General features: G+C 40.3%; 1 protein-coding gene across 19 annotated transcripts in view; it reads left to right on the top strand.

Moving 5' to 3' along the window:
• The window catches only part of DST (dystonin), a 486,601-nt gene that overhangs the window by 230,025 nt on the left and 231,985 nt on the right, over positions 1-24,591 (top strand). For all 19 annotated transcript variants that reach the window (XM_073006092.1, XM_073006096.1, XM_073006083.1 and 16 more), the window contains 3 exons: positions 17,718-17,807; positions 20,113-20,190; positions 22,337-22,429. In XM_073006092.1, the coding sequence (XP_072862193.1) occupies positions 17,718-17,807; positions 20,113-20,190; positions 22,337-22,429 (261 nt within the window). The remainder of the gene's footprint in view (positions 1-17,717; positions 17,808-20,112; positions 20,191-22,336; positions 22,430-24,591) is intronic.

Below are 24,591 nucleotides of genomic sequence, written 5' to 3'. Positions count from 1 at the left end.
AAATGGTTGCATCATTTCACCTTTCCGCTAGCAATGTTTAAGGATTCCAGTTTTTCTGCATTCTTGTTAACACCTGTCATTGTCTTTGATTTTAGCAGTCCTGGAAGGTGTGAAGTGCTAGCTCACTGTAATTTTAATTTTTATTTTTCTAATGACTAATAATGTTGAGCATCTTTTCATGTGCTTATTGGCCATTTGTGTACATTCTTTGGTGAAATGTCTAACAAATTGTGTAGTTTTAGCTGTTACATCTAAGTCTGTGATTCATTTTGTGGAAAAAGTTCAAACAAATGATTTTGCATAAGGATACTCAGTTTCCCAGAATCATTTGTTGAAAAGACAGTCCTTTCTCCACTGAATTGCCTTTGTTCTTTTGTCAAACACCAGTTGTCCATAAATGTACAGGTCTATTTCTGGACTCTCTGTTCTGTTCCATTGATCTATATATCTGTTTTTATTGAAAGTGTTTTGTTTTATGATTCATTATTAAGTCTTGAAATTTGATTTATCTATAAGCCTTCCAGCCAGTCATTTATCAGACTAATTTAGATGGGTAAGGGTTGTAGGGGTAGAGGGCAAGCTTCCTTTTTGCCGTCTTTGAAGATTCGCTGAAATACTGACAGCAGACAGATTCATAAGAGAAAAAGGCATACAGATTTATTTACGTATACATAGACTTGGAAGTCCTTCAAATATGAGTCTCAAAGAAGGGCCAGATGGTCAGGGCTTATGTACCCTCTTCACAGGGGAGAGGGAAGTGGGGGCTGTTAGGAAATTTTAGGGGGGCAGTAAATGATTTTCAGGGCAAATGAATGAGCCCAAATAACAATGGCCTGGGGACAGAGTTCCTCTGAGCTCTAGGGAAGCTGCTGGGAAGGTGAGGGGCAGAACTTCATTTGTCTTATTATTCAGGTAAACGTCTTTTAGGTAATCTCTCTGAGCTGCCCTCAGAAGAATAGATGAAAAGTCTCTCTGGGCGTGGTGATGACTTTTAATCTCTTCTCTTTTCTGTGGTTAATCTTTCCTGGTTATTTGATGAAACTCCTAGAGAGAGGTCTTAAGGCAATTGCATTTCTTTAGGACAGAAATTTCGCTAGTCAGCTAAGGAAATTCTAGAGATCCTCCCTCCTTGCCCTTGGTGAGGAGTGGGAGAGAAACAAGAGAAGGTTAGAAAGTTAGGCAGCTTCTAAGGACTTCCAATTTCTTTTATTCAAAGTACTCAGCACGCCAAAGCATCATGCTTTGGAGTTGTCATTCTCTGCACCCTAACAGGGGAAATACTTAGGAGGTTTGGCATGCAGAAGTGGACATTTCTCTTCAATGTGTTAGTCATTCAGAAGCAATTTACTTAACTCCAACTGTGTGGCAGAACACGATGCCAGGCACTAACTCCCATAGATGCCATGGTGGGCCTTGGGGCAGACACAAATCCCCTGCTAGGAAGTCATTTGATGGGATTTGTGAATCTATTTCCTGAGTTTCTGTTTTTTCCCCATGATCCGGCAGGCATTCAGGAACCCACAGCTGAGTGCATGGCTAAGGTCAAATGCAAAGTGTAGGTGACTAATCTTTTATTTATTCAACAAAAGTTCTTTGAATATCTACTGTGTGAAAGGCACTGTGCCAGACATTAAGCATTTGCAGTGAGGACCCAAGACAGGGCACTGTCTTCTTAAGGGAATTATGAATACATTTATGTATATTGTCTACATAAAACTATTCTATAAGTCAAATGATGATTGGTGTACTGGTGTAATCCAAAGAATATGGGAGTGCAGAAGAGGGAAATCATCACTGTCTGGATGACATTAGAACTTGACCTAGTAGGAAAAGTAAGATTTCCATAACTAGAGGAGGAATGGGGACAGGAAGGCATTTCAGGTAGAAGGAATACTGAGTATAAGTAGAGAGAAATATCACAGCAGAGGTTTTAGACTGTGACCTCAAGTATTCAGCAGACATTTTTTTTTTCTTTTGAAACGGAGTCTCGCTGTGTCACCCAGACTGGAGTGCAGTGGCGCGATCTTGGCTCACTGCAAGCTCCGCCTCCTGGGTTCACTCCATTCTGCTGCCTCAGCCTCCCAAGCAGCTGGGACTACAGGCGCCCACCACCACGCCAGGCTAATTTCTCCCATTTTTTAGTAGAGAGAGGATTTCACCATGCTAGCCAGGATAGTCTCGATCTCCTGACCTCTTAATCCTCCTGCCTCGGCCTCCCAAAGTGCTGGGATTACAGGTATGAGCCACCGTGCCTGGCCTTCAGCAGACATTTTGTTTCAAAATCTCTCTTAGCTTTCAGGAATGGACATGAAGCTCTAGTTAGAGCACTGGGACCTGAGCATCTTGCAGTAAACCCACAGCTGTCATGTGGTTCACTTTCAGAAGTGTGGCCTCTGATTTGCTAGGTGTTAGCTGGCTCTAATCTGCTCTTGGTGAAATTTGTCACTTTAAAAGGGAGGGTGCTCAGGGGCTGGAGAGAAAATAACTTCCACTTAGGTTTCAGCTTTAGTAAGAGACATTAATGCAGTACCTCTTCTGTGACACTGGGCTTTTACAACTGGGGAAACTAGTTTTTGAGCACCTGTGGTCCAGAGATCTCTGTTGAGTAGACTAGAATCTGGAAGTTTGGCAAACTTATGATGTCATTTAGGAAGTGATCACTTTGAAACTTTTAATCCTCCTACAGAAAGTATATTTCTGTTGCAGAGATTAATTTAACAAGAGTGTATATAGCATCTGTCAAATTTTTAATTAAGTAATTAAAAGAATAAACCTGCATTTATAATTCCATTCCAAACATATCAGTTCCCCAGATATGATTTTGGGTGGTTTTATTTTAGAAAAATGTGAATCGTGGTACTGGGGACCAGGAGTGTCATCTGGATTTAAGGAAACATTCTTTTACAGGGAAGAGGTGTTAAGCATCAGAATGGATTGTAGCAGTGGCAGTGGCATCTCATCATCTGGGGGTGTCTTTAAAAATAGTTTTAGTGTTCTTCTCCTTGTGTCAGTTGTCTTGATCATAATCCTGGGTTATTTCAAAGGTTTAATGAAGAGGATGCAACCAGTTGTTCTCAGTTGTTTATTTGCAAGGACCCAAGGAAATGAGCTTATGTTTAAAGAGGAGTGAATTACTTTGCATATAAAGTATCTGAAAGATCAGAGTATCATCAAAGCCTTAAAATTGTAAAATATGCTATGAAGAGACCCCTAGATTTTCCAATCATTGAGACTTGAAAAAAGGAGATGAAGGAACCACTTGTGTCATGCCTATCCTAATCTCTCACCTTAGGAAATAATGCTCTGAAAGGGACACCAGCAAGTGCCCATGATGGCATGACCAGAAGGTATCTGCACTCCTGGCTGGCTGCATCTTTCCTGGAGCTGTATCTACCAGTGGATTCTGTTACTTGCCCAGCACTTAACTCACTCTCTGAGGACCTTGCTTCCTCTGAGTCTGCAGTGTGACTCATATTGTAACCATTCCAGCAAGTGGCTCACTGTTCGGTTAAGGACAGAGCCGTATAAGACATTATCCAGGAAGTAGATGAAGTTAATTTTTGAGGTTCAGGTAGTTCTTTGATGGTGTGTGTGTGTGTGTGTGCATGCACGTGTGTGTTGAGGTTATAGGTCAGGCATTGACAACCTATAGTTCATTTGACAAAAGCCCCAAAAAAGATGATTCAGCTCAGAAGTATTCAGGGCATTTGCCACAACCAGCACTCTAATCAGAATTGCAAAGTAGTTGAAATTTTTATTTGTCACGTCCTTATATTCCTTTTCTGATGCTCCCCACTCACCAGCTGCCCAGGGTCTTCAGACTGCCTTTTACCTGGAATCATATCATGCCCCTGCCCTGCAGTGCTACTCCCCTACATGTTGTTCCATCTTGTCACCAACCATGATTAAGATTTCTTTGAAACCAATGATAGGAATGAAGAGAAAGTCAGTCTGGTAAAGTGACCTTGTGTTAGAAGCAGATGACTTGAGAGGTTGCTGTATTTGTCCCAGGAGCTCTCTTTTTTTGTTGTTTCAAAGACAGAATGTTTTTACTTGAATACATCTCTACGTTTATAATGATTAATTTGAATCTGATTTATGAATTTGGTGTAACATTACAAAAGAGTCATTAGCTGGGAGGATTTGATGAGGAAATACACATTTTTTGAACTAGTGTGAATTTTGGTCATGGATGTAATTTAAAACTAATTTAAAATTATTTAAAATAACCTTTGCAAGATTTTTATTTTAAAGTATTTACAATTCTGTTTTAAAAGCTTTTCAGTAAAAGCTGGAATTTAAAAATATAGTGGAATCTCTTTAAAACAGTGGTGGTAAAGCATAAGACTGTAATGGTATCATTATAGACTACCTGTGTCAAACAGACTTTGTTACACATAATTATATTTTTTAAGTCATGGCACACAGATGAACCATAGCTAATTAGCTATTAGTATTATAATAGCATTCTACTTAGTTGTCTTTGTCTTTGTAAAGGTAAACTGAGGCTGGAGCCGAACCGGCAATGAAGACACAAGGCAAATGGCAGTGAGAATAGCCTTTATTAGGACTCGTGGGCGAGGTTCCTCGGTCCAAAGGTGCGGGCCGAGGAAGTCGCACTGAGGGAGGAGAGTAGGGGCTTTTTATAGCCCGAGAGGTAGGGAAGCTGGTTGTACAAACAGGGCCTGGGGGGTCTTGAAACTACTAGGGCAGGAGTCGAGTAAGGGTCATGAGGAAGGGGTCTTTGGAAACTGTCAGCCAAAACTGCTGTTTAGGAACTTGTGGAATGCAGGTGAGCTGCAGGTCATGGGGGATTGTGGCTGCCCAGCTGGAACTCTGATGCATGTAAGTCTGCGGCTGTGTACAAGGGTGAAGGGAGTCTTTAACAAAAGGCCTGCTATGCCGGGTAACACCGCCATGTTGGGTCTAAATTCCTGCCTAACATTCCGACCCCTTTCTAATAAGAAAATGGGGCAACGTGTTCATCTGGCTGCTTCCTGCTGGTATGGGTCGTCGTGGGGTTCTTCGGAGGTCGGAACTCGGGTATGGGGTGGAGCAGCATCTGATTGAAAGTGACATGGGAAACTTCTTTTATGCAGTCCTGGATGAAGCGGAAGACACAGGGAGCTATGAGTAGCAAGAAGCCAATGATTAGTAAGGGGCTTAGAAAGGGTAGGATTTAACCGGCTGCAGACGACTGCCACCATCTAAGTGAGGGTTTTGATCCGAGATTTTTCTGGTGGAGTCTTTCCCGAATCTTTTCTAGAGTGAGGAGATTGGTTTCTACTAGTCCTGACTCATTGATGTAGTGTTCGGCCGGGAAGGGGAAAGGAGGGGGTTAGGTTAGAGGAGTTAAAAGGGCTGGGTAAGGTTACCATAACCAGTGGGGGCTTATTCAAGGCTGCACACAAGAAACAATGAGAGATGTTGTATACCTCGGCCATGTGTACCACTTGAGCCCCTTCCCTGACTAAGGTTAGCCAGGAAAAAGGTTTGCTGCTGTCCTGGGGCTTGCTGCCTGGGCTAGAGCTGAGATGGCTTCCTCCTGTTGTCTGATGTCAGAGGCCAGGCTGACAAGGCTGCTTACGACCTTGATGTAGGCCTTAAAGATCCTGAGTCGGGCCACGGGATAAGACTCACTGTGCCCACCAGTCCTAGGAAGGACAAGATCTCTTCCGCATCCTGAGGAGGCTGGAGAGTTTCAATGAGGCTTATTCTATCTGCTGTGAGGCTTTTTGTAGTGGGTGTGAGGAGTATGCCTAGGTAGGTGACAGAAGGGCTGCAAAGTTGAGCCTGAGCTGAGGTAACCTGATAACCTCGGTCACCTAGAAAATTTAAAAGTGTAGCAGTATCTGCAAGGGAACGCTCCTAGGAAGGACTACATAGTAATAAGTCATCGACATACTGCAATAGTGTGCTGTGGGTCAGGGGACAGAGGACAACATCCTGTGCCAGTGCCTGTCCGAAAAAATGGAGCCTATCATGGAACCTTTGAGGCAAAACAGTCCAAGTCAGCTGGGAAGAAATATGAGTGCCTGGATCTTCCAATGTAAAAGCAAACAAAAAGTGGCAGTCTGGGTTTAGAGGGATGGTAAAGAAGGCATCTTTCAGGTCAAGGACAGTGAAATGAGTGGTGTCAGGGGGAACGTGCGAGAGGAGTGTATATGGATTAAGAACAACTGGAAAGGTAGGGACTATTGCCTCATTGATGAGGCGTAGGTCCTGCACAAGGCGATAGGCTCCAGAGCTTTTCCGTACAGGCAGGATAGGAGTATTGCATGGTGAGTTGGCGGAAACTAGAATGTGCAGCCGGAGCAGGCGTGTAATGATGGGTTTTAGTCCTTGTCGGTGTTCAAGGGAGATAGGGAACTGGGGCCTAGAGGGAAACTTAGAAGGGTCTTTTAGCCAGATGTGGACTGGAGTGTGGTGCTGGGCAATGATCAGGGTGGAGGTGTCCCACACCTCAGGGTTAATGGGGACTGGAAACGGGAGTAGGGGGTCAGCCTGGTGAGGTTTGTCAGGTGAGAGAAGAGGGAAGAGGAACGCAAGGTGTGGGGAGGGGTTGGGTCGGAAGTGAACTGAGGCCCTTAGCTTGGAGAGGAGATCTCGTCCTAACAAGGGGACTGGGCACGAAGGAATGATAAGAAATGAGTGCGAGAAGAGGGAGCCATCCAAGTGGCAAGACAGAGGAGGAGTCTGGCGGTAGGTGGAGGGAGTGCCATCAATTCCCATGACTGTGACAGTGGAGGGGTGGCTGGGGCCACTAAAGGAAGGCAAAACAGAGTAGGTAGCCTCTGTGTCCATGAGGAAAGATATGGACTTACCCGCTACCTGGAGCATAACCCTGGGCTCGGCGAGAGTAAGAGGGGTTCCTGAGTCTGGGCCTCTTCAATCTTCGTCGGTGTCGAGGAGTTGGAAGGCACCTCCAGTACCTGGAGGAGGGTCATCACGTGGAGACGTAGCGACCGTCCTCAGGTTGGGGCAGTCCGACTTCCAGTGGCCCATCTGGCGATAGTTCGGACAGGGGTGGGTTGGCTCCTTTGGGTTGGGGCACTGCTTGGCTCAGTGGCCGTCGTTGCTGCACTTGAAGCAGGCACCAGGTGGCACTCGGGTAGTACCTCCTTTCTGGGAGCTCCTGGAGCCGGCCAGTCTCAGGGCTGCTACCAAGGCCTGGGTTTGGAGTTGTACCTTCTGTTTTAGCCTGGCCTGTCGTTGGGCCTCAGCTGCTTCCTCCCTGGAGTTGTAGACCTTGAAGACCAGTTTGACTAAATCCTGGATGGGAGTTTGAGGGCCTTCCTCCGCCTTTTCTAACTTTTTTTTGGATATTGGGGGCCGACTGAGAAATAAAGTATGAAGCTAAGATGGCTCCTCCTGCAGGGGAGGCAGGGTCAAGGCGGGTGTACTGAATAAGTGACTCTGTCAGTCAGTTAAGAAAAACAGCCGGATTTTCATCTGAGCCTTGGACTACCTCCTTTAACTTATTAAAATTGACTGACTTATTGGAGGCTGCCTGCATGCCAGCAAGAAGGCACTGGAACATCATATCCCGGCTGCAGCGGCCTGCCTGACCAACCTGCTAGTCCTAGTTGGGCTCAGCTGAGGGCACTGCCTCAGTGCCAACCAGCATGGTGTGGTCAGTTAAATGAATCTGGTCAGTGTGCTGCCTGGCTGCTGCTAGGATACGCTCCCGTTCCTCAGGGTACAGGGTTGAGGTCATAATGACATGGGGATCATGCCAGGTGAGGTCATATGCCTAGCACAGATATCTGAACTTTTTGAAATAGTGAGTGGGGTTGGCTGAGAAAGAGCCTACACACTCTTCAGTCTTAGACAGGTCTGCCAGCAAAAACAGCACATGGACCCGGACTACTCCTTCGGCACCTGCCACCTCTCGCAAGGGACACAGGAGGTCGGTCCTGGACCGAGTATGGGCTGAGACATGTGGGGAAGGGGAGGAGGTGGAGCTAGGGGAGACAGAATCTATCGGGTTTGGCAAGGGCACAGGAGGGGTGGAAGGGAGGGGAGGCACTGACAAGGATGGGGATAATGGTGGGTCAAGGTAAGGAGAAGATTGGGTGGGAGACCAAAGGGGTGGCCGGGATAGGGTGACAGGAGGCTCAGAAAAAGAGGAGGAATCATCCCTCTCCTTGCTCGAGGGAAGAGACTTTGCGAGTAGGACCTGAGCTAACGAGTATTGAGCACAGAGATCTGGGTGAGAATGCAAGTCCCAAAAGGCTTGAACATAGGGTATCTCATACCATTTGCCTAGTCTCTTGCAGAAGTTGGTCAGATCCGTGAGAATGTTAAAGTCTAGAGTACCTTCTGCAGGCCACTGAGACTGATTATCCAATTTATACTGCAGTCATGCTACTGTGCAGAAGAAAATGAGCCACTTTTGTTTTAGGTCTTGGCTGAGACTTAAAGTCTGGAAATTACCCAAGAGGCACCTCAGAGGGGATTTTCGGTTTGGTTTGGACTGGATAGTTCCCATGGTCCTAAGGCGGGCAGTCCGGCGGCAATGGGAGTGTCCTCCTACTGCCACGTGGAGTGCAGGGTACGGCGGCTTCTGGGGAGGTTGGACGTCTCCTTGTCCCTGGTGCCAAGGTTACAGTTGACCAGAGGGAGCCCCTGACGTGGCCACGTGTTTCGGACAGGGACTTCCCGGAGGGAGCCTACAGGATGGGGGAAAACTTACCCAGCAGTGATCAAATTGAGTCTTGGATTTGGTGAAACGGCTCCTGGCTCAGAAAGGAGGTCCTGGCTCGGGAAGAGGAGAGCCTGCCCGACCTGGCAGGGATCCAGGGAGGGGGTCTCCTCCTGGGTTTCGGCACCAAATGTAAAGGTAAACTGAGGCTGGAGCCAAACTGGGAATGAAGACACAAGGCAAATGGCAGTGAGAATAGCCTTTATTAGGACTCATGGGCGAGGTTCCTCGGTCCAAAGGTGTGGGCCGAGGAAGTCGCACTGAGGGAGGAGGGTAGGGGCTTTTTATAGCCTGAGAGCTAGGGAAGCTGGTTGTACCAACAGGGCCTCGGGGGGGGTCTTGAAACTACTAGGGCAGGAGTCGAGTAAGGGTCATGAGGAAGGGGAGTGTGGTTGCCCAGCTGGAACTCTGATGCATGTAAGTCTGCGGGTGTGTACAAGGGTGAAGGGAGTCTTTAACAAAAGGCCTGCTACGCCGGGTAACACCGCCATGTTGGGTCTAGATTCCTGCCTAACAGTCATTATATTACAACCACACATTTTCACTTGTTTCAATCAAAATTTTGTTTCCTTGAGTAGGTTTTCTCGTTAGACATGTTAAGTGATTTTGACCCTTTCTTTCCCAGCTTTTTCTTTTGCCCAAATTATGAGAAAGTAGGAGGAGTAGGAAAAAGGTGAGCATAATAAGGATATCGATTGGTTTCTTATCTTTTTCTTATGCTGGTGTTAAAAATTGCTCTTGACACAGTAGTACTTACCGTGATTTTTTTGAGGTGATGATAAAGAGTTTAAAGAAAGATTTATATAAGTAAGGAGCTAAGAGGATATTTGAAAAACTTGTAAAAGGTAATGCCCATATTTTCCTGCCAAACAGACAGAATACTGGAAAGAAGCATCCTTAGTCTTATCTAAAATACCTCCTCCTCTTTTTAAAGATTGCACAATAATATTTATTAGCTGTTCTTCCCTCTCTCCTATATGGAATGGGTAATGCTGATGCCTTTACAAACCAATGCTTGTTTGTTAGACATTGTAGTATGGAGTTTGTCTAGAATACATCTTTAATAAAAACTAACTCCAAGGAACTGTACAGATAGCAATAAAGATACACTATGCGGAGTATATTGATTTGTGAATTTATTTCTCCCTTTCAGTTACATTATAATTGCCCCACACCAAGATCTGCACAGCTATGCAAGAGATGAAAAATCTACAGGTTCAGGGGAAAATGTGAGCAAAAATAGATTTTTAATGTGTTTTCTTGCTAACAAAAGGGAAGATAGGATAGATAGAGACCTAAACCCAAACCAAACCAGAACCAACCAACCCAAACCTCAAACTGTTACAGAAAAGTTACCTACTTAAATATTTACAAATGGAAATAGCCTTTTAAAAAGGTTACTGAAACCATGGCGAAACTGTATAGAAGAGAATAAAAATACCTAGATGAAACAGTGACTAAAATACCCCAAATCTTAAAGTGTTATCTGTAATGTATTAATAAATGTTTTTATTTTATTTAACTACCTAGTTCCACCTTGTGGTGAAAGACTAGAAAAGGCCATTCAGTTTTTGCATTTTAATTATAGATTGCCAACCCAGAAGCTTAAAAGAGAAACCTTCTTTGTGAAGGAGTGAATCAGGTCCAAAGAAAGTAGACACATTATTTGTACTGCCTAGTGCCAATGTGGATTTTAAAAAAAGTCTCTATTATTTTATCCATTAATACCTTAAGATGTGTAACTAATATCTTTATTTCATAGTTTAAAAATAACCTAAAGGAGATTAATTCTATGTGGCCTTAATTAATGTTGACTTAACATAGTACCTTAAAAAACCATAACCACCTTTTTATCATGCCAAAAAAGAGTATTTCCCTATTATACTCAACTGTACCAATTTCACATTTATAATAATTTAGGTAGAATATGAATTGTAGTTTTAGTCTTTCACAACTCCTGAAGAAGTAGTACTGAATAAATTTGTAATGAAAAAACCACTTTAGATAAGGCAGCTACTTAAGATAATACAATGTTTCTGAGCATTTTTTTTGTGTATTTTAAAAGCATTAATTTTCTTATCAATAATTAATATGTTAATATATTGATATTTATGTTACCTTTATTTATTTTTTCAAGTAGGCTGTCTATAAGGAACTCACCCGGGAGAACTTGACAGCTTATTTTTTATGAACGTACTTGTTTGATCTAAAAAAATTGCATTGAAAAATGTTTTAATTTATAATTTTCACTAAAGCGTTTAAACTATCCTTCTTCTCATCACCCAATTTGTACAAGCCAGTGAGGCAATCTCATTTGGGACAAGTCTTCTTTTATTATTTATGTTTCTTTCTAAAGATAGCTGATTGTTTTCCAGAATACTGTATCCTTTAGATATATAACTTCTTTAAGAGAGGACTGTGAACCCTTTATGTGGCTGATGTTTTGCTCCCTGCTGCAGAGCACACTAAGATGCCTGCATTTTACCCAAGCTTCATTAATGGAATGTCTCTTCCAGTTTCCTTTTTTCCTGAGGGACCTTTCCTCTATTATTGTGTAATGATTGGGCCCTTGATTTTACCTGTGATTGATTTGTTTTTGCTTAAGATAATAGTTTACAGGGAAGCTTTTATATTGGTCAGAGATATTATGGCCTCATTCTGCTTAAAATTCATAGTTTTCTTTGTGTAGGAAAAGTTCAAGTTTCTTAACCTCGGATATAAAGCCTCTGTGTCCACTCGTGCATCGTTCCAGCCTCATCTTCCACCTCATGCTTCATTGACTTCATCACTGCTTTCCTTCCTTCTAACTCATATATAGTTTTGTGTGTCCTTGCCTTTTTCCTTTATTCTTCCTCCTCCCTTCACCTGGAACATTCCCTTCTTCTTTGCTGGGAAGACCCCAGATTGGGTTAAGCTCCTCATAGCTTACTGAGTGTGCTCTGAATGCATTTACTTTATACTGCAATTTCTTTCCTAAATTTCTTTCATCTCAGATTACAGGCTTCAAGAGGTGGCACTCTTATTATTCATCTTTGTACCCATAGAAGTTAAAGGATACCGTGGCGTATGATGGATGGATGCTCAATAAATACTTTATGACCTGAATTGAATTGCAGCTAAGCAATAGTAATATGTTTAAATAATGGGAAGTAAAATTTTTGTGAAATTTGTCTAGATTAACATCAATCACTGTAACGTTAGACTTTTAAAAAAGGAAGTTTAAACATTCAGCAAGCAGCTATATAATGATTCTCTTTTCTTCAAAGCTGAATTTGATTTAGCCTATATAAAACCAAACAATTATAGGTTAACAAAAGGAAATTTTCGGTGTAGTGTTTTTGATCAGTTAAGCCAGTTAGGTAATACAGACCTGGTGTGATCTACTCTGTTCTCTCTCCAAAATAAATTTGAAATATTGTCCATGTCATCACCAGCATCTTGTTTAGAATTTTCGTTGCCCATAGAGTGTTTTCTAGTCTATTTTTCTTTCTTGGGATATTCTTTTAAGTAAAATATTAGTGCCCCCTAGAGGTAAACTCTAGGTGCAATGCTGTATACATATTTTTTAAAAGTACTGCAAAATTCTACTAGAATTGTGTGAAATACAGAAAATGCTGTATCACCCTTGTTATGTAATTCAAGTTATGTAAGTTAATCCCAGAGTATTTCATAGTGCTTTTACTTTGCTCATCACTTCCTTTAGCACTATTGATCGAGACAGTTTTTTGTCCCATAGGGAGAAAGTATCCAAAAAGAGAAGAAGGAATGCTTTATTAAAAACTGAAAATGGAATGTTGGGGATATTGGCAGTTAGTATAGTCATCTGTGAAGGACAGTTACCAGGCCAAATGCCTATGACTCACTCCTGGGGTAAAATAAAAGCTTTTCTATGTAGGCTTTAACTGTTTACTTTCCCTTCTTTTCTTTCCCTTAAATTTCTTGCTAGATTAGATTGGAACCCCAATTCTTTCCCCTCAGTTCATTCCCGACCACCCTTTACCCATAATGTTGATTTTTAATTTTTAATAGCATCCTCTTTTATTCCATTCATTTGTGCTGAGGAAACTGACCCAGTATTATAAAGTACTTAGCACAAAGTTAGGCATCTAGTAGTAACTCATGGTGTGTATGTTTTTGTTTATTATTGTTAGTGACATTTGCTTTTCGGAGAATGATATCTTATATTTTGTAGGACATTTTCCATGTACAGTATTTCTGTGGACCCTCAGAATAATCAGCTGAGACAGGAAAAGCAGGCAGTATCGGGGATAGCCAGTCTCTCTAGATTTTTTTCAAGCATCATAGAAGTTAAATTAGTTTATTTCTGCATTTTCTTCTAAAATTCTTGAGAAATTAAGCCATAAGTCTTAAGAGTAGCTTTTATTTTATACATTTTCTAAGTTGACAGGTCATTGATTTTAAAAAATGATAATAATTTGATTTAAAGATTACAGACTTTTTGTTCTTTAGGTTGAACTAGGAGTTTTCTGTTTTCCAACCTTTATTTTAAAGATACAAAAACTGAAGCCTAGAGAGTTTAGGCTGTTGGTACAAATTCATAAGGCCAGGGGCAGAAGCGGGACTAAAATGCCTTTTCCTTTATCACAGGTTTTCTCTTTTCCTAATTTAGAGGGAGTCTTACTCCTTCACCGAGGCTGGAGTGGCATGATCTCAGCTCACTGCCACCATGCCCGGCTAACTTTTTGTATTTTTAGTGGAGACAGGGTTTCACCATCTTAGCCGGGCTGGTCTTGAACTCCTGACTTCGTGATCCACCCACCTCGGCTTCCCAAAATGTTAGGATTACAGGCGTGAACCACTGCACCTGGCCCTCTTTTCCTAATTTAGATTTGCATGGCATAATATTATTTTCCTTCTCTAAACGTGTGTTTTAATTTTTCTTTGTTGTTGCATAAATACAATGGTAACAAATGACACCTGGTTTGGGAAAGTTTCCCTTATGTAGAGGGTTTTGTTCAGTCTGGCAAGTCAAGCTGGCAAGTCACTCCCCATCTTTAACTGTCCTGGAGTGAGAAAGACACAAGAAGTGGAATATAGAGTGAAATGTGAGTCTGGTAGGTTGTAGGCATAGTGGACCAGAGAGCACAGAATTCTCAGCACTATTACAGTTCTGGAAGCCCCCAACCCAATCATGTGCTTGGATTCTACTGTCCTTCTGTGTACTGAGGATATCAGACCTGCACAATAAAGTCATTTATTTTGAGAAATGAAGCAGCTGGCTGAGGATCAGGAGCTGTATAATGTTGTTTATATAAATATAATCTTTTAGTGTTCCCATTCAGGCTTTTTTAGAGTTTGGCTGCTTTCTGGTTATATTGGAGATATAACTGAGAAGTACACAGATTTAGATGTGTTAATGTACATGACATTCACAAGCTTAGCTTTTCTACCTTGTTTTTAAGTAGGTCTTAGCCTTATAAATTCAAGCTCGTGCCTTAGAATGGGACTGAGTAAATTCTTACAGTGCTCTAATACAAGAGTCCCCAACCCCCAGGCCACAGACAGGTACTGGTCCCGTCTGGTCCATGGCCTGTTAGGGAGTGGTCTACACAGCAGGAGGCGAGCACTGGGCCAGCCAGCATTAGCACCTGAGCTCTGCCTCCTGTCCAGATCAGTGATGGTGTTAGATTCTCATAGGAGCATGAACCCTGTTGTTTTGTTTTGATTGTTTGTTTTCTGAGACAGAATCTCACTCTGTTGCCCAGGCTGGAGTGCAGTGGCACAATCTCGGCTCACTGCAGCCTCCGCCTCACGGGTTCAAGTGATTCTCCTGCCTCAGCCTTCCAAGTAGCTGGGATTACAGGCATACGCCACATCACCTGGCTAATTTTTTTTGTGTATTTTTAGTAGAGATGGGTTTTGCCGTGTTGGCCAGGCTGTTCTCAAACTCCTGACCTCAAGTGATCCGCCCACCTTGGCCTCCCAAAGTGCTGGGGATTACAGGTATGAGCCACTGCATGGCTGCAAACCCTTTTGTGAACTGTGCATGTGAGGGATCTAGGTTGTGCTCTCCTTAAGAGAATTCAATGCCTGATGATCTGACATGGAACAGTTTCATTCCAAAATCACCCTCCCCTGCATCTGTGGAAAAATTGTCTTCCATGAGTAGGAAATTGCAGTATTAGTACTCATTTCAGTTAAGTGCTTATCTCTTTGCGTACATATCATGCATGTAGTAGATATGTTCCTGAAAAGGCCCTTGAAAATTGATTAATCTCTGAAGTACAGTTGAGAAGTTGAGAGAGTTGTCATTTCATGGTATCTCAAGATAAATATTCTAATTGAATGGATAATTCCTTTGTAAATTATTTGGTTATTCACAGGTTCTTTTTCTTTTCTTTTCTTTTCTTTTCCTCTCCTCTCCTCTCCTTTTTCCTTTCCTTTCCTTTCCTCTCCTCTCCTTTTTCCTTTCCTTTCCTTTCCTCTCCTTTTTCCTTTCCTTTCCTTTTTCCTTTCCTTTCCTCTCCTTTCCTTTCCTTTCCTTTCCTTTCCTTTCCTTTCCTTTCCTTTCCTCTCCTTTTTCCTTTCCTCTCCTCTCCTCTCCTCTCCTTTCCTTTCCTTTCTTTTCCTTTCCTTTCCTTTCCCTTCCTCTCCTTTTTCCTTTCCTTTCCTCTCCTTTTCTTTCCTCTCCTTTCCTTTCCTTTCCTCTCCTTTCCTTTCCTCTCCTCTCCTCTCCTCTCCTTTCCTCTCCTTTCCTTTCTTCTCCTTTTTCCTTTCCTTCCTCTCCTTTCCTTTCCTTTCCTCTCCTTTCCTTTCCTTTCCTCTCCTCTCCTCTCCTCTCCTCTCCTCTCCTCTCCTCTCCTTTCCTCTCCTTTCCTTTCCTCTCCTTTTTCCTTTCCTTTCCTCTCCTTTCCTTTCCTCTCCTTTTTCCTTTCCTTTCCTCTCCTCTTCTCTCCTCTCCTCTCCTTTCCTCTCCTCTCATTTCCTCTCCTCTCCTTTCCTCTCCTTTCCTTTCCTCTCCTTTCCTTTCCTCTCCTTTCCTCTCCTCTCCTTTTTCCTTTCCTTTCCTTTCCTTTCCTTTCCTTTCCTTTCCTTTCCTACCCTCCCCTTCCCTTCCCTTCCCTTTTCTTTTGATGGAGTCTTACTCTGTCACCCAGGCTGGAGTGCAATGGCTTGATCTCTGCCCACTGCAACCTCCACCTCCCGGGTTAAAGTGATTCTCCTGTCTCAGCCTCCTCAGTAGCTGGGATTACAGGTGGCTGCCACTGTGCGCGGCTAATTTTTGTATTTTTAGTTGAAACGGTGTTTCACCACGTTGGTCAGGCTGGTCTCGAACTCCTGACCTCAGGTGATTGATCCACCTGCCTTGGCCTCCCAAAGTGTTGGGATTACAGGCATGAGCCACTGCACCCAGCCGTATTTACGGGATTTTCTAAACAAGTATTGCTTAAAATGTGTTATAACATTTTTTGGGGGGAATAAAGTGTTGTTATACTTTGTCTTACATTGGTATTATGACATCAGAGATTCAACTGATACTCCTTGGGAATTAGGAAATCAAAATAAAATGTCAATTTGTAAAGATGGAGACTTGGTTAAAAGTAATTTGATTCGCCTTCAGTTTTGCTGTCATTTCAATGGTACTATTGACATGAACAGTTACTTTGTGGTAGAGCTATTGAGCCTAAGCTTAGTATTTATATTATTTGTAGTTAATTATGCCTAGATGGGTAATTGAATATTAAAAGGTTCTGTGACTTACATAAATAGTGCCAGAACACTGGATGTAAAAGCTGGTAAATTTGATAAGAAATTCCTAAGGGAACTTTTTCTTCATCAATCAAAAACATTTTCTGACACTAACAAAAGATATTGTAAAACATATATATATAGGGAGAGTCAATTAAGATAATAAAATTTTATGGGATTTAAACTATTTTTCGGAACTGAGAGACTTACCATAAAAGTTTGCTTCCAGTTTACATTAGGCCTCTTCTTGTGTTTGTGTTTGTGTAGTTACATAGTTTTGATCATAAGTTTAGATCTTTTCATTACTTTGTGCTATATATTCACTTGACATTTTGGAGGTGCAAAGGAGTTGGATTCATTTGTATACAGGGCTTGTGCCATGGGTGAAGTAGGCGGGATTCTGGTTCCTGCTTCTTTCTGGCCCAGTTGTTTGTCTCCTTTCATGGCAGCAGCCCAGAATTACTGAAAGGTGAGAAAATGGAAATGTGCCAGCCCACTGTGGAACAGTAATCTTAATAGCCTGCTTTGACATGTGTCTGTCCAACACAAACCTTGTAGTGGGCCACGTGGTTACTAGAGCTATCCCTACTTGGCAGGCTGAACAAAGCTTTTGGGAAATCTTTGATGGTTTGGGTTCTAAAATCACAGACTTCTAAATCAGGCCTGTGGAACGGAGGAAGCTATTGTAGGTTGATTGTTGATTTTGTGCTGTTTACGAAAATCTTCCATTATAAGAAGACTTATATTGTGCAGAGGAGGGTTTGGACAGAGGCCTTCTAACCTGACATGTATGGATTTCAAAAAAATTTTTTGAAATAATTATAGGCTCATGGGATATTGACAAAATAATATGTAGAGTCTCGTGTACCCTTCACCCAACCCACGTCTATGGATTTCTAAAAATGTTCCTCTGCATCCTTGATCCTGTTTTGGGCTAGAAGTTCAACTGCGGGGGTGAAAACTCTACCCTCTTGTTAAGGTGGCACTGGCCGCTGTATCGGGAATCATGAATAAAGTCAGGGCATTGCCCGTATTTGAAGAATTGTAACCCCATGTAGTAGTCCAGGCTTATGTTTTTTCTAGTGTCTTAAAAATGTAATAATTTGAATTTTCTTTTTGAATTATTAATCTGAAATTCACTTTTTTAAGTTTTTAAATTAAATTTAGTTTTTAAGTAATAAGTGTTTTAAAAATTTAAAAGTAGGTGTGTGAGTGAATACCATGTGAGGAATGTTTTCTACTTGTCTCCTTTTTAGGATGATTCTGAGTTCTAGGACCCCAAATTTTGCTTTTCTCTTTGTAGGTTCGAAAGCATGTGAATGATCTCTATGAAGACTTAAGGGATGGACACAATTTGATTTCTCTTTTAGAGGTTCTTTCAGGAGATACCTTGGTAAGTTTTAATTTTCTTATTTTGAAGAACGTGTAATCTTTTCTGCATAGGACCAGTGTGTTTTCAGTGCAGACTATTCAGATTTTTGCAACATTCATCTTTTGAGCTGTGAATTCTGCCTGAAAAAGAAGTTTTGGTTAGATTCCTAAGCATTTTCAAACTTCAAATGACGTGAATTTGAGATTGAAGCACTTCGATTACTTCACTTATATAATCAGTTCTATAATTAAAATACTATTTTTGTTCTTGCTTCTTTTTTACCTTTGGGTTTTTTTGCTTAGCAGAAGTTGGATGCATAATATAACCACATATTAAAAGACTTACAAATAGCAAGAAAATAAACATTGCTTTCTGAAAAATGATCTAACCCATTCCGCAGGTGTCATTTTTTTTTTTTTCTTTTTGTGAACATTACTTCCCCTTCTTGTTACCTGTTCCTCCTTCATTATGTTCTGTTCATGCTCTTCTTTTCATTTCTGGTCTGTCTTGTGTCTTTGCTGTCCTATCTTCTGTCTGTTATATTCATTAGCCAAGGGAGCGAGATTTTTTGAAGACCTTACGATTGGTGAGTGCAACAGAAGCATGCGAATATGAACAGCATGAGGATGTGGAGGATGAGGATAAGGGGGTAGGTGTCGCCCCCATAACTTGACTAACCTAGCCGTTCCCATGCGGTGAGCGCTAACCTGATAGAGAAGTAACTCCTGGGTTCAGGCTCCTTTTTAGAAAAGCATAGAAAGGACCAAAACCCACATTGAGATAGATGTGTGTGTACCAAAAAATTGGACAAAGGAAATATTTTCTCTTTAAATTACTTTCAGAGAGCTAAAAATGATTGAATTATATATACATTACTGTGCACTGCATGGTAATTAAACAGACTTAAAGTACATGATGGCATTTTAGTTAAACAATTTTATATACATTGTATATAAACATGGAAATTTTACAAGTCTACAAATTTTTGTGCAAATTCCTTCAATTTCTGGAAGTGATATTTCAAACATGGCAACTATTTATTGCTGTTTATGAAAGAACTTAGGGAAATTTTTTTAGTATTTAAGTTTCTGCTTTAAACCACACCTGTTGGCAATAGGTATTTGATGGACATGTTTTACCTCTCTAATGTATCTCATGTATTTAAAAGGGAGATTTAAAAATCCAGTATCCCAATAGAACTCACAGAGCTGTTTAATCTCCATGACTCTTAGTTGACTGCAGCCTACCTTTGCAAGACAGACGTGCTTCTTCTTTTGTCTTCTGCATACCTGGTGCCCCTTGATTTTACTGGAAATTGTGCTTTTGTTGGATCCAGTGGGTAAATTTATCAACATCATTTCTACTTGTTATGCAGAACTTACCTTTCCTTCTGTAGTGTGCTGTCTGTTTTATTATGGCACCTTTGGCTTCAGCAACCTATACATACTGAAGAAGCCAAACTGTCAATTGTCTTTTTTCTTTTTTCCCTTTGGAAGATTTTATGTGATAAATTTCAGCTCCATTCTTTGTATTTTTTTCTAAGCATTTCTCAGCCCTGTTTCCTTATGTTTTCCTTCATGCTAACTTGTAACGTTTCCTAAGGGAAACGGCATTAAGGAAAATAATTCTCGTCTGTCACTTTTGCTGAGACTGAGAAAATAATTGTGTCCATCCCCAAGTAGAGTAAAACGAGTATAGAGTCCTTTCTGATTATCATAGTGTCCACTTTTGTGAAAAAGCTAAAATAAAATAAAGAGGAAATATATGGTTTTAATTGGTTTTCTCTCTTTCTCTATCATGGCTAAGTAAACCTTCTCTGTCTTTCTCCTTCTTGGTGATTTTTATACTAACTGCATGCTACTTTATCTCATTTTCATTAATATGCCATATGTATATATGTGTGTGTGTGTATATATACAGTTATAAAACACTCTTGCTAATAGTGTTCAGTAAGAAGGTAAAATGATGAATGATATTTAATTATTTTTGTGCCTCCATGGCTAAATAATTGTAGGCTAGCATTGTTTTATTACCAAATATTAAAAATCTATATGTTCTGTGACATTTTCTCTTTCCTTTTGTTTAAATAAAAAAATTGTCATAAAGTATATGTTTAAATAAAACATACTTGGAAAAAAAATCCGTAATAGTTTACATTCAATCTCAGACAATATAAAGAAATTAAAAACTTCTTAGAAAATCTTATGGCCTTACCTAAACGGTAAATACTGTTTTGATATATTAAGATGAACAGAAAGTATATTTAAATTAGCATGGTCTGTGATAACAGAAACTCTTTTTTATACCTGCATTTTTCTGTTCTTAGCCCAGAGAAAAAGGTCGGATGCGTTTTCACAGACTACAGAATGTACAGATTGCACTTGATTATTTGAAAAGACGCCAGGTATGATGTTTTGAAAATACTATAATCATATAAACGTACGTTACTAATACATCTATGTAGAAACATGTCAAGGAATGACAAGGTTAAATTTGCCTGTGAATTATAACCAGTAATCTTGTGCTTTGGGGAAGCAAATATTTAAAAATGTTTTTAAACATGTGCTCCCAAGAAAAGAAGTTAGTAGTAGGGATAAGCCCAGAGGAATTATAAGTGACTACATTTCCATCTATATAAGAACAACTGATTTTCTTTCTGTTTGAATTGGATTGCATTTGCCTAGGAAGTTACTGACATTTTAGTAGCAATAGAATGTTAAGAATGCCTATGAACAATTCTTAATTGTGGGGAAGCAATACTTTATTTTTTATACTTGATATATAAAAATAGTCAATTTTTATAAAAATACTTTATATAATACTTTTAATTAAGTGTAAGCATTTTTCATACTTAGTAGTAATAAGGCAATATTTTGTTTTTAATAAGTAGATAATATTGGATAATTTATGAGTAAAGATATAACAGCATTTCTGACAATAGCCCCCAACTTGCTTGAGGTATCGGGAGAAATCATGGAAAATAATTAATAATATATTGGATATGATCTTGATTTGATGGCATTACATATTATAGTGTCATAAGCCAAAATATTGGTAATTTTTTCAATTGGTAGAAAAAGAATGTAGGAGAGTTGAAAATTATTGAAGACAGTGAGAGTCAGAGGGGACAGCAACAATTTTGTTTTTTTAATAGTTTGAAAAAAGGGTAGAGATTGGGTGTGGTGGCTCATGCCTGTAATCTCAGCACTTTGGGAGGCTGACGCATGAGGATCACTTGAGCCCAGGAAATTGAGGATGTGGTGAGCCATGATTGCAATATTGCACTCCAGCCTGGGTAACAGAATGAGCCCTGTCTCAAAAAAAAAAAAAAAAAAAAAAAAAAAGACAAGGGAGAGAGGGAGAGGTAAACACTAGCTTTTATTATTTCTTCATTATTATTCGTCAATATTATGAACATTAAGATGCTTTTCCCTATTAAATACTACTAAATCCTCAGTGCTTAAATATATTGATGTTTGCTCATTGTTCATCATTCTCGTGGAAGATTCCAGAAGGATACTTCTGAAATGTTTTCTGGCAGTATTTTGTCCAAGAAGTAAAATGTTAAATATCATAGTATATAATTCTCAGTATTTAAATTCATGATATTAAATGATTTTGTCCAGGAAGTAAATGGATCATCATTGGATTTATTTACCTGAATGCACAGTTTTACAGTTGATAAGCTTTAAGTCTGAGTATTATATTATTTTAAAATATTTGAACAGCCTTCGAAATGCTCAGTGACTTATATATTTATGGCATATTGATAGCAAGATAATGCTAGTTATTTTAAAACCTTGTAATGGAAATTTGAGAAAGTTATTAGAATTGTTAGAATAGTTTCATACTTAATGGTAAGAGTAAAATAAAATTTATTTTTAAAAGACAAAATTATTTCTAATTTAAAGATCCCAAGTATTTAGGACTTCTCACTTGAGGAGCTGTACTTTTGTATTGACAAGTGAATGCTTTTAGTACTTGCTCTGGAACAGCAGTCCCCAACCTTTTTGGCAACAGGGACTGGTTTCATGGAAGACTATTTTTCCTTGAACTGGGTGGTGGGGGTAGTGGGGGTTGTTTCAGCATGAAACTGTTTCACCTCAAATCATCAGGCATTAGGTTTTTGTAAGGAGTGCGCAACCTAGATCCCTCAAATGCGCAGTTCACAAATAGGGTTTGCACCTCTATAGGAATCGAATGCTGTGGCTGATCTGACAGGAGGCAGAGCTCAGGTGGTAATGCTTCCTGGCCCACTTACCTCCTGCTGTGCAGCCCAGTCCCTATTGTATAGGTTTGGGGGTTGGGTTGGGGATGTCTGCGGTGGAAGACAAGAATGCAACAATACTTGCTCTTTCTTTGTTGTTATCGTATAATTTGTAATATAAAATGATTGAGAATAAGGGTAAAACAGTATTTAGTTGACTACTGGTATTTAAATTATTCAATTTTTTTCTTCGTATAATTTAGAAGTGCTTTTATGTAGGTAAAGATAACTGGTTCAGGTTTGATAAACAGTTGGTTTTATCTCTTCTTCACATACAAAACAGGTGAAATTAGTGAATATTAGAAATGATGACATAACAGATGGAAATCCCAAATTGACTTTGGGATTAATCTGGACAATAATTTTGCACTTTCAGGTAAGCCCAAATTTTCTTAATTTCAGCTTCTAATTGCTAGTTTTCAGGTGGTTAATCATGTTCTATGGAAGAAAAATAAATTTCAGACTTCTTTCTTTAAGTAATATATTTGAATTGTTCTTTTAAGCAACATGCTGCTTGTGAATCTGACTAGTTTCCTGTTCTTAATAAACTTAAATATAGTTTTAAATACAATGTTTGTAATCTCAGAATTAAGACATATTTCTTTTTGTTGACTGGAGACACATATTTTTTGCTCATTGGAAAGTATTACCTGTTTTAGATACTTAAATGTTTATGATTAGTCCTTATTTAGAATGTTTTTTATTAATACAGCTTCTTAGCTATGTCAACTATTTCCTCCTTTGATAGACACTAGATGGCAGTATAATTATAAAGAGATGTGAAGTAGAAGAAAAGTCTTCATGTTTTTTGCAGAGCTGTGCTTTCTCTCTTTAGATTTGAGGAAAGTGCATATTTGTTGACTGAATTATTATCTAATAAACCTGAGCCAATTGAGGACCGATTTTGATTTAGTTTTGGGGAAATGATACATTAGAAAGAGTCTTCATTTGATTTAAGGAGATTCCTAACTTTAGAACTTGCTTTAGTTTACTAACTGCTGGTCTGCTCAAGAACTGTTCTGCTTCTAGAGGTGGGAAGGAGGGGAAAAAGGGCATGGGCTGTAAAACTACCTCTTCTGCACTGTACTCCCTGTCTGGGTGATGGGATCATCTGACTCCAAACCTCAACATCATGTAATATACCTGTGTAATAAATCTGCACTTGTACCCTCTGAATCTAAAATAAAAGTTTGAATTAATAAAAAAACCCAGAAATGTTGTGTGTACAGCACAGAGCCTGACCCACAGTAGGCACTCAGTACATCTTACCGATTGATTACTGTATAGTTGGATCTTGAAGGAGGAAGAGATCCCTTGCCAGCTTCAAAAAGGACCTGGGGTTTTGAAACAAATCTGGTGAGGAGTAACAATTTTTTTAAGGCCGGGCACGGTGGCTCGTACCTGTAATCCCAGCACTTTGGGAGGCTGAGGCGGGCAGATCACGAGGTCAGGAGATCGAGACCATCCTAGCTAACATGGTGAAACCCCATCTCTACTAAAAATTACAAACAATTAGCCAGGTGTGGTGGCATGCGCCTGTAGTCCCAGCTACTCAGGAGGCTGAGGTGGGAGACTCTCTTGAACCCAGGAGGTGGAGGTTGCAGTGAACCGAGATTGTGCCACTGCACTCCAGCCTGGGCCAGAGAGCAAGACACTATCTCAAAAAGAATTTTTTTTTTTTTAAAATTGGCTGAAATACAGGTTATGTAGTCAAATGGTGGAGAATAACGTACCTGGTGGGCTCGTTGGAACAGGATAGATCTGACAGGTGTGGAGAGTTACAGGAAGCAGAGTCTAGGTAGGTCTAGGACCTGAACAGGCAACTGAATAGTTTCAGCAGAAGGACATTCATGGAGATCCAGGTAATTGAAGGAAAAAGTGTTAGCCAGCCAGACTACAGGGCAGCTAATACAGGTGGATGTCCACTTAGCTGGGCTGTTAATGTCAAGAAGAGCCAGTAACCAGAACTGGAAGCTAGGACCCCAAAGGACTGAGGGATCCCATTACTGGAGGACTCTATCCTTAGGGGATCAAATATATTGAACCTAAATGAATGCAATAATTTGGCATGAAGCACAGAACCAGACCTTGTTATCAGAACTGTGTAAAGTCTAAGTAGAACCGACCAAAAAGCTGATTTCATATGGAGTTCTTCAGTGGCTTTGTTGGGGATCATTTAATTAGCCCTAAGTGGGTCAGATCCTAGAGCTTTTAGTAGGGTTAAAACTGCAAGAACCCCAGCTGGGAAAGTCAGAGACCTACTGGAGAGAATCAATCACTTCACCACCAGCTGGTGAGGTAGGCTGTGTCTGAATTTTGAATGTTAGACCAAGGATCACTGGGGCAATGGAAAGCACTCAGGCTTTGGAGGGAGGCAGAATTAAGTTTCGTTCTTGGCTCTTTTACTTATTGTTGTGATGCCAGTGGGTAAGTCATGTTACTACTCTGAGCTTAAAAAAAATGTGTTTCTATTCATCGCTTTCCTTTTTCTGTCCATAAATCTTTTTCAATGACAGGACCTGTGCTAGAGTCTTTCTG

This window comes from Chlorocebus sabaeus, chromosome 17 (assembly GCF_047675955.1).
Source record: "Chlorocebus sabaeus isolate Y175 chromosome 17, mChlSab1.0.hap1, whole genome shotgun sequence".
Lineage (NCBI taxonomy): Eukaryota > Metazoa > Chordata > Mammalia > Primates > Cercopithecidae > Chlorocebus > Chlorocebus sabaeus.
This window is presented reverse-complemented; position numbering and strand designations above follow the sequence as displayed.